The sequence below is a fragment of the Anomalospiza imberbis genome, chromosome 22 (assembly GCF_031753505.1).
Source record: "Anomalospiza imberbis isolate Cuckoo-Finch-1a 21T00152 chromosome 22, ASM3175350v1, whole genome shotgun sequence".
NCBI lineage: Eukaryota > Metazoa > Chordata > Aves > Passeriformes > Viduidae > Anomalospiza > Anomalospiza imberbis.
In genome coordinates, this window is record NC_089702.1 from 5452839 (window position 1) to 5462499 (window position 9661).

The 9661-nt window shown below is 50.1% G+C and overlaps 1 protein-coding gene across 1 annotated transcript; it reads left to right on the plus strand.

Annotated features, from left to right (window-relative positions):
- Positions 1–4913: 4913 nt before the first annotated feature.
- On the plus strand, positions 4914–8604 carry HOXB4 (homeobox B4). The gene is made up of 4 exons (XM_068211982.1): positions 4914–5043; positions 5225–5633; positions 7616–7871; positions 8544–8604. Exons 1-4 carry the CDS (start codon positions 4930–4932, stop codon positions 8602–8604), a joined length of 840 nt encoding a protein of 279 aa, XP_068068083.1. The 5' UTR covers positions 4914–4929.
- Positions 8605–9661: the final 1057 nt, after the last annotated feature.

The following is a 9661-nucleotide window of genomic DNA, read 5'->3' on the forward strand; positions in this document are numbered from 1 at the left end:
TATTTCCCCTCCTCGCCAGCACCTCTCCACCCTTTCCCTCCATCAACCACCCCTAACGAGGCTCATTTCTCCTGGGGGGGAGCGGAGCGAATATTAGAGCCCTGGGAACGGCGTGCTGCAAAATCCGCGAGAAAAACGCGTTTTGTCTCGCCTGATAAGGCCCGGCTTTAATTAATTGCCGTGAATTCGCTGGCTAATTAGAAATTCTCGCCGGCTTTACTCGCCCGGCCCGATCCATCTCCTCGCCCTTGTAATTACTCCGCTTATCGCTACTCCACACTCCTCCTACTCCGCCTTTACGCGACAGGTAACGGCCGAGGAAATCCATTTGGTGGCGGGGCATTGAAGCCAGCAGGTATCATTTGGCGGCAATAAAAACAGCAAAAACAAAACCCAAAAAAACCCCCAAATTTATCTCTCCAGACATTTATTTGTTTTATTTCTCGGGATGCGAGCGGCGCCTCGCAAGTTTCGCCCCGCGATTTTCGCTCCCCCACGGCAGCGTTTAAATTTCAATTTAGGGCCGCGAGGGGAGGGGAGAGGAAATGAAAGGCGTCATTTGCAGCGATATTTGGAATTGATCTCGCCGGGCCCGCGGCTGAGCCGGGGCTCGGCGCTTTTCTGCCATTTCTGGGGGGGTTTTGCCCCCATCATCGGTTTTTTTTTTCTGCCCGACAATCGATTGAATGCGCGTTTTAATCGCGATTTTCTTCCCCGGTCGGCCCTTTATGGCCGTGTCGGAGCTGGTGGTAAAACCGGGGGTGAAAAGGGAATTTATGCGGACCCCGACCCTGCCCGCAGCTCCTCGCGTGCCAAAATATTCAATTCGCCAAAATATTCCATTTTCGGAGCGTTCTGATGAGTTTAGGGCGGACTGGGGAGACGCGCCGGGGTTAAAATCGGAATTTTCCGCCTCGCAAAGCAGGTGTGGGCTCATCCCCACCTCTCCTTCCCTGCCTTGATCCACCTCGAGGTTTTTTTATTTATTCAAAGTTCTGCCCTGAAGAAACCCCTCAGAGCTCCGGTGGGAGAAATCCCTCCCGAATTCCCAAACTATAATAAAAAAAAAAAAAAAGAAAATAAAAGCAACAACAAAAAAAGAAGCGCTGAGAGGGGGATAGGCGAGTGGGAAAGGAGAATTAAAAATTTAAAAAAAAATTAAATCTCCGTCTTTGGAGAAAGGGGGAAGATCAGAGCGGGGAAAACACCTCGGAGAGGGTGGAAAAGGAGAATTAAAAAATGTCTAATAATTAAGTCTCCATCTTTGGAGAAAAGGGGAAGATCGGAGCGCGGAAAACACCTCGGGGCGGGTGGAAAAGGAGAAAAAAAGACCAAAAAAAATTAAAAATTCGGGGTGAAGCGCGGGTCAGCGCGGCGGACACGCCTCGCTGTTTAACAAAGACTGCCAAAGTATGAGATTAATACCAAAACTTGCGTTTGGGTCTCCCAGCCCAAAATGCTCAGAAGGGCCTCGTGGCGCTGCCAGCGGCAGCTCCGGGGACAAAGCTGGGGCGAGCGGGGGAGGGGGAGCGGCCACCAGCAAATAACAACAAACCCCCCCCAAAAAAAAAAAATTAAAATTAGGAGAAGAGGAAGAGGAGGAAAAAGAGACAGAGAGAGAGAGAGAGAGACGGGGGGATGAAAATGGGGGGTTTTTAGGAGAATTAATTCATGGCGCTGCGAAAGCGCCGCGGCAGCGGGGCAGGGGGCGAGCTGGGGGGGGTTTGGGGGTTTTTGGAGGGTTTCGCCCCTAAAACCTCCCTGAGTTTTGAGGGAGCGCCTTAAAAGCCCCTCGGGGTTTCCTCCGAGGAAAAGGAGCCGCGTGTTGCCAAGGTAGGAACCGCTGCGGGCGCCGCACCTGGGCGGGCAGGGGGGGCCGGACCCCCTTTTTTTGGGGTCACCCGGAGCGCTGGGGGAAGGCTGAGCTGGCAGGTGCCGCCAGGTTTTGGGAAGGGTTTGGGACTCCCCTCCTAAAAAAAGGGGGCAGGCCGGGGGGTCTGCCTGAGGTGGTTTTGAAATGGGGGGGGGGGGGAGGGCGAACAAACAAACAAACAAACAAAAAACCCCAAAAATTAAAATTCTGTGAGAAAATTCCGCGGGATCCCAAAGGTGAGGGAAGGGTGAAAATTTGGGATCAGAGGGGAGATTTCTTGGAGGTGTGGTGGGGGGAAAATAAATTCTGGTAGACGCTAGGGGTGCTGGTTGGCAAACCCCGGCCCTGTGGTGTCACCGCGGAGCGGAAAAAAAAAAACACTTTTTTTTTTTTTTAAAGGGATGTGGGAGGGGGTTAAAAATAGAGAATAAGGCCTGGTTGTTCCTAGTGCTGGGGCGGGAGAAAATGGAATAAAATAAATCACTGAGGAGGGGTCGGGGAGGAGGAATAAACTCTAAAAGAGATAAAGAGGGGATTAAAAAAAAATTAAAATTAAAAGGAGCCGTAACGGGGTGGGTTCTGTTATTTTATGGCAGCCGTGCCCGCGTTGTAGGTTTGGCTCCGCGCTTTTATGGCAGGTTTTAGAGGAAAAGGTAGATTTTGAGGTGCTGCTGCTGCGGGAGGTGGGAAATTCTGCTCGGTGCAAAAAGATTTCGCTGCTTCTGCTGGAAATGTGGGGTTTGTAAACGGCGTCTGAAAGGATTTTGGGGTTTTCCTCGATGCCCTTGGTTTGTTTCTTAAAGCGCCGCTCGTTTATTCTGGCTTTAGCTGGGAGTTTTTAAGCAGGAAAAGCGATTATTCACCTCAAAGTGCCTGAGAAATCCAGAACGGGGAGAATTCGGGGATTTTATTATTGGCCAGAAATTCTGATTTTTTTTTTTTGTTTTAAGGGAAAATGCGGGAGTTCTCGGAATCTGCCGAATATACTGAGAGGAATTTTAAACGCAGCTTTTCCCTGATGCCCTCTCGGCTGCGGCATTTAAATGCAATTAATTCAGGAGATACTTGACCTGAAAATGTTCTGCCTTTTGAAATACAAAAAAAAAAAAAAAAAAAAAAAAAAAAAAAAAAAAAAAAAGAGAGAGAGAGGGGGAAAAAAAGAAAAAAAAAAGGAAAGAATGGGAGGCTGCTCTACGTCTCTACTTTTAATCTCTTGGGCAACTGTAATTTTAAACGAAATCTCAACATGATGCTACCCTCATTAGTTCCGAATGAAGGTTCATTACCTAGACAGTATGAATATTTTATTGCTTTATATCCCTTTTTTCGGAAATGAAACGCCTTTGATCTTTTTCTCGGGTTGTAAAAAGAATTGCCTGTCATTAAAAAAAAACCTGTCGTCCCATCTGCCCTTACATTCTCTATTTCTTTTCATCTGTTTCTTTCTCTTTTTTTTTTTTTTTCCCTTTTTTCTATTTTTTAAAAATAATTTCCCCGCACACGCCCGGCTAAACCCAAACCTTGGGTGACCTCCAAGAACGAAAAATGGGTGAAATCTTTGCGCTGCCCACCAGAAAATCACGACGGGACTTTCAGGGCGGGGTGGGGACGGAGCTTGGGGGGGGATTTCTCTTTTCAAAGGCGGAATTCTGGGTTCGCGTCTCGCTGCGCGCCACCTTCACCCCAGGAACTGATTTTTACACCCCCAAAAAAACGTCCAAGGTGTGGAGAGAAAGGTGGGAAAATCCCGATTTTCCTCTCCTGTGAGCTCTGGAGCCTCGCTGCTTTCATGAATCGCCTTTCCCCACTGCCCAGGGGGAATTTTCCGAGCCTGAGGCGAAGCCCCGGGTTCTCAAAACCCCAAAACTGTGCCCCAGAAGAGAATTGTGGCGGTAGGAGAAGATCTGAGACCGAGGAGGACGCAACTGTCTTCTATATGTACCCTGTAGATCCGAATTTGTGTAAAGGAAGTTGGGTCACAAATTCGTATCTAGGGGAATATGTAGTTGACACAAACACTACAAACCCAGGCGCCGTTAAACCCCCCCCCCCAAAAAAAAAAACCCTAAAAAATCAAAAAATAGAAGGGTGGAAAGGAGGGTTTAAGCAGAAAATCGCTTTAGGGCTCCAAAGAAATCCTTTGGATTTGACCTCAGCTCAACTCCGGCGCTGCTGCGATAAAACTTTGTCACGGCTCCGAGATAAAACCGGAGCTGCAAGAGGGAACTTGGGGTTTGGGGGATTTGGGGAGGGGGCGAGGGGGTCGCGGGCGTTCTTGCTGAGATTTCAGAGCGGGGCTCGCCCGCCTTTGCTTTAATTTGTGTGGTCTCGGCGCTGACGAGGATTCAAAAAGAAATACAAATTCTTGACGCCGCCGCTTTCCTCCCTGCAGCTCCCGGCGCGTTTGGGGTCTGCCCGGAGGGTTTGGGGGATTCCATGGGGGATTTCAAAGGCGGCCGGCTCGCCGTGGCTTTCACAGCGCCTTTATGGCGAGAAGGGCGAGGCGAAGATGCATTAGGACTGGGGCTAATTGGCTTTTGTAATTGTTCATCGAGTGCCGGGCTCTGGCTCGGAGGACGGGCTCCTTCTCCCGTCCCCGAGCGGGCGGACCGGGATTTGGGATGGCCGGTACCCCGAATTAGCTGATGGATTCCTTATCGATCCCCGGGCAGCCCTATCCATCTCTGCCAGGCTCCCGCATCACCTTTAGCCGCAGCCCCCGCTCGGGGGGTGGCGACCCGAGCTCGGGGGGTGGCGACCGCGGCTCAGCTGCGCTCGTTGGGGGGTGAGGGTTCGCGAACCCCCTGAAAAACCATTTTTACCTCGCCTTCTAATTATTCTCTTTTTGTCGGCTTTCTGAGGGGGGGGTTCGCTGTCCCCACCGCCCTCCCCGCGTGTCCCCGAGGCAAGGACACACCCCCGAGGGGTGTGGGCCAGCCCGGGGGTGTCGCTGCTCGCCCGCGGGGCGCTGCCGAGCCCGGGGCCGCCGGAGGGGCCGGAGGTGGCCCCGGAGGTGGCCGGAGGGGAGCGGACGCCCCCCGGCCGCCTCCCCGGGGATGCTGGGGGGCCCCGGGAGAGCCCGGGCTGGGCAGGTTTCCTTATCCGGGGCTCGCCGTGGCCCTCGCCATTGGCCCGCGCTGTCACATGGACTCAACTTTGTTCACTTGACAGTAAGTAGGAGGGTTCCACCAAACAGGAAAACGAGGAAAGGGAGGCGGGGGGGTTGGGGGGCACAGGAATAAATTTTAAGGAGAGAAAGAGAGAGAGAGGGAGAGAGGGCGATACATATATATAGATATATAGATAGATATATAATTTCCTCCCCCCCCCCCGCGCGCTTGCAATTCTAAGAAATTAATGGCCATGAGCTCGTTCCTGATCAACTCCAACTATGTGGACCCCAAGTTCCCACCCTGTGAAGAATATTCCCACAGCGATTACCTTCCCAATCACTCGCCGGAATACTACGGCAGCCAGAGGCAGCGGGAGAACGCTTTCCACCATGAAGCCGTGTACGAGCCGCGGGCCGCCTGCAAGGAGCAGCTCTACCCGTCCTGCCAGAGCTCCGGGCAGCCCGGCGCTCCGCTGTCCCCCCGGGGTCACGTCCATCCTCCGGCCGGCCTGCGGAGCCGCCTGGCCGAGCCCCAGGCGGGCACCCCCAGCCCGCCGCCCTCGTGCAGCCAAAGCGCGGCCAAGCAGAGCCCCGGCGGCGCGGAGCCCGTGGTTTACCCCTGGATGAAAAAAGTCCATGTAAGCACGGGTAAGTGAGGGGAAAAGCGGCTTCGCTTTCTGCCCGGAGTAGCACCTCGGAGTCTTGGAGGAATCTTCTTGTAAAAGGAGCGTTCCGCGGAGATTTACGAGCGCCCGTTTGCGGAGCGCTATAATTACATCCTCCATAAATTTTTATTGCTCTGCTTGGCCATGTGCCTTTGAAGTCTCTGTTACCATCCTCCTCCAGTTTCTTGCAGGCTACTTTTCCTTTTTTTTTTTTTTTTTAACTTTTTTTTTTCCCCTACGGCTGTCGAATCTTCCTAAGTGAAGTTTTATGTTTTGGTAATTTGTATTTAAGTGGCGGATTGAGTAAAGTTTTACAATTTTCCCCTCCCATGCCCTCTCTTTTTTTTTTTTTTCTCTCTTTTTTTAACTCCTTTTTTTTCCTCGTTTTTTTTCTCCTTTACTCCTCCCTTTTTTCCCTCTTTTTCTCCCTCCCTTTTTTTCTCCCTTTCTCCCCCTTTTCCCCCCCCTTTTTCCCTCTTCCCCCCCTTTTTCCCCCTCCCTTTTTAACCCCCCTTTTTCCCTCTTTTCTTATTATTTTTTTTCCCTCCTTTTTTTCTCTTTTTTTTTCCCTTTTTTTTTTTTTTTTACTACTTGAAAGGGAGATATTTAACAAATCGCAGCTCCCGTTCTCGCCTGTTTTCCAGCGTGCAGGGGGAACTTTTGGGGATAATTCCGCGCTGCTCTCGCAGAGCTGCGAGTGCAAAAATGCGAATTTCCACACTCAGAGGGCTCGGAAAACGCGTCTGGGAAAAACCTTTAGTCAGGAATCCACGTCCAGCCATGAGGTGGAGATTTCCACATCGCTCCTGGGGGGATTTTTACAAACTTTCCCTTTTTATTTACTTTTTTTTTTTAAACAAAACCCCCCTTCCAAAGAATGTGTGACGCGTTGTTTTTTTTTTTTTTTTTTTTTTTTTTTTTTTTTTTTTTTGTGATTTCTTGAGGGGGGGAAAGAACCCATTAAGGAAACAGCTCGGTAATTCTGCTTTTCTTTTTTTTTCTCCTCTTTTTATTTGTTTTCCCCTTACATTTTTCCCTTTTTTGTGTGTGTCAACCCCTCTTTTTTAAAATTTTTTTGGCGTTTTCCTCTCGTTTTACCCTTTTTTGTGTGTTTTCACGTCTTTTTCCCTTTTTTGTGTGTGTTTTCACATTTTTCCCCCTTTTTGTGTTTTCACATCTTTTTCCTTTTTTGAGTGTGTTTTCACATTTTCCCCGTTTTTTCTGTGTTTTCACATCTTTTTTCCTTCTTTTTTTTATTTATTTTCACATATTTTCCCCTTTCTTGTGTGCTTTCATATCTTTTTTCCCTTTCTTTTTCTCCCCTTTTTTTTGTACTTTCACATCTTTAACCCCCTTTTTGTGTGTGTTTTCACATCTTTTCCCTTTTTTCCCCCATCTTTTCACACCCCCCCTTTTTTTTGTAATTCCGCATATTTCTCCCCATTTTTTTGTACTTCCACCTATTTCCCCCTTTTTTTTGATGTATTTTCACCCCTTATTTTTATATTTCCACATATTCCTCCTTTTTTGTGTATTTCCACCTCTTTTCCCCCCCATTTTTTTTTGTACTTTCACATATTTTTGTGTATCCCCACGTATCCCCACCATTTTTTGATATTTCCACATCTTTCCCCTTTTTTTTTTTTGGTATTTCCCCATATCCTCCCATTTTTTGATATTTCCACATCTTTCCCCCTTTTTTTTTTGGTATTTCCCCATATCCTCCCATTTTTTGATATTTCCACATCTTTCCCCCTTTTTTTTTTGGTATTTCCCCATATCCTCCCATTTTTTGATATTTCCACATCTTTCCCCCCCTTTTTTTTTGTATTCTCCCATACCCCCCCATTTTTTTATATTTCCCTATACTTCCCCCCCCCCCCTTTTTTTTAACGTTTTCACATCTTTTCCCCCTCTTTTTGTTATTTTTCCCCCCTCCCTCTCCCCCTTCTGCCCCCCCCCCAGTGAACCCCAATTTCTGCGGAGGGGAACCGAAGCGCTCCCGCACGGCGTACACGCGGCAGCAGGTGCTGGAGCTGGAGAAGGAGTTCCACTACAACCGCTACCTGACGCGCCGGCGCCGCGTGGAGATCGCGCACGCGCTGGGCCTCAGCGAGCGCCAGATCAAGATCTGGTTCCAGAACCGCCGCATGAAGTGGAAGAAGGATCACAAGTTACCCAACACCAAGATCAGGTCCGGCTCCTCCTCCTCCTCCTCCTCCTCCTCCTCTGCCGCCTCCTCCTCCTCCTCCGGCTCCCTGCAGGCCCCACAAGGAGGATCCCAAACGCAGATGGCGCAAGGAGGATCCCAACCGCAGATCCTACAGGGAGGAGGGTCCCAGCTGCAGATCCTACAGGGAGGATCCCAAATGCAAATCCCACAAGGAGGGGGATCCCAAAGTCACATCCCACAAGGATCCCAAAGGCAGACCTCACAAGGATCCCAAACTCAGATCCCACAAGGAACATCCCAAAGTCGATCCCATGGACCGGCTGCGGCCCTATAACCGCCCCGATGGACGTGTGTGTGTGAACTCGTGCGAGTGCAGAGAGGGAAACACGGGATAATTTTAATTTTCATCATTTTTTAATGATTATTTGAACCGCGGGGAAAGGCGGGGCTGCTCTTCATTACCCAGCACCAAGACCAGGTCAACTCCTCCTCCAGATCCCTGCAGGTCCCACAGGGTGGATCCCAAAGTCACATCGCACAGGGAGGAGGATCCCAAACACAGATCCCACAAGGAGGATCTCAACCGCAGATCCTACAGCAGGGATCACAAACGCAAATCCCACAAGGAGGAGGATCCCAAGCTCAAATCCCTCAACAAGGATCCCAAAGTCACATCCCAAAAGGAGGAGGATCCCAAAGGCAGATCCCACATGGATCCCAAACTCAGATCCCACAAGGAACATCCCAAAGTCGATCCCATGGACCAGCCTCCGCCCTATAACCGCCCCGATGGATGCGTGTGTATGAACTCGTGCGAGTGCAGAGAGGGAAACATGGGATAATTTAAACTTTTATCACTTTTTAATGATTATTTGAACTGCCGGGAAAGGCAGGGCTGCTCTTTGTTACCCAACGCCAAGACCAGGTCAACTCCTCCTCCAGATCCCTGCAGGTCCCAAAAGGAGGAGGATCCCAAAGTCACATTCCAAAAGGAGGAGGATCCCAAAGGCAGATCCCACAAGGAGGCAGATCCCAAAGTCATATCCCACAAGGAGGAGGATCCCAAAGTCACATTCCAAAAGGAGGAGGATCCCAAAGGCAGATCCCACAAGGAGGCAGATCCCAAAGTCACATCCCAAAAGGAGGAGGATCCCAAAGGCAGATCCCACATGGATCCTAAACTCAGATCCCACAAGGAACATCCCAAAGTTGATCCCATGGACCGGCCTCTGCCCTATAACCGCCCTGATGGATGCGTGTGTGTGAACCCGTGCGAGTGCAGAGAGGGAAACACGGGATAATTTAAACTTTTATCACTTTTTAATGATTATTTGAACTGCCGGGAAAGGCGGGGCTGCTCTTTGTTACCCAACGCCAAGACCAGGTCAACTCCTCCTCCAGATCCCTGCAGGTCCCATAGGGAGGAGGATCCCAAAGTCACATTCCACAAGGCGGATCCCAAAGGCAGATCCCACAAGGAAGAGCATCCCAAAGGCAGATCCTACAAGGAAGAGGATCCCAAGCTCAAATCCCACAAGGACGATCCTGAAGGCAAATCCCACAAGGAGGATCCCAAAGGCAGATCCCACAAGGAGGAGGATCCCATGAGGAGGAGGATACCAAAGGCAGATCCTACAAGGAAGAGGTACCCAAATTCAAATCCCACAAGGAGGATCCCAAAGGCAAATCCTACAAGGAAGAGGATCCCACGAGGAGGAGGATCCTTGGGCAGATCTCACAAGGAGGATCCCAAACTCAAACCCTCAAGGAGAAGGATCCAAAAGTCACATCCTACGTGGAGGAGGATCCCAAACCCAGATCCCACAAGGAGGAGGATT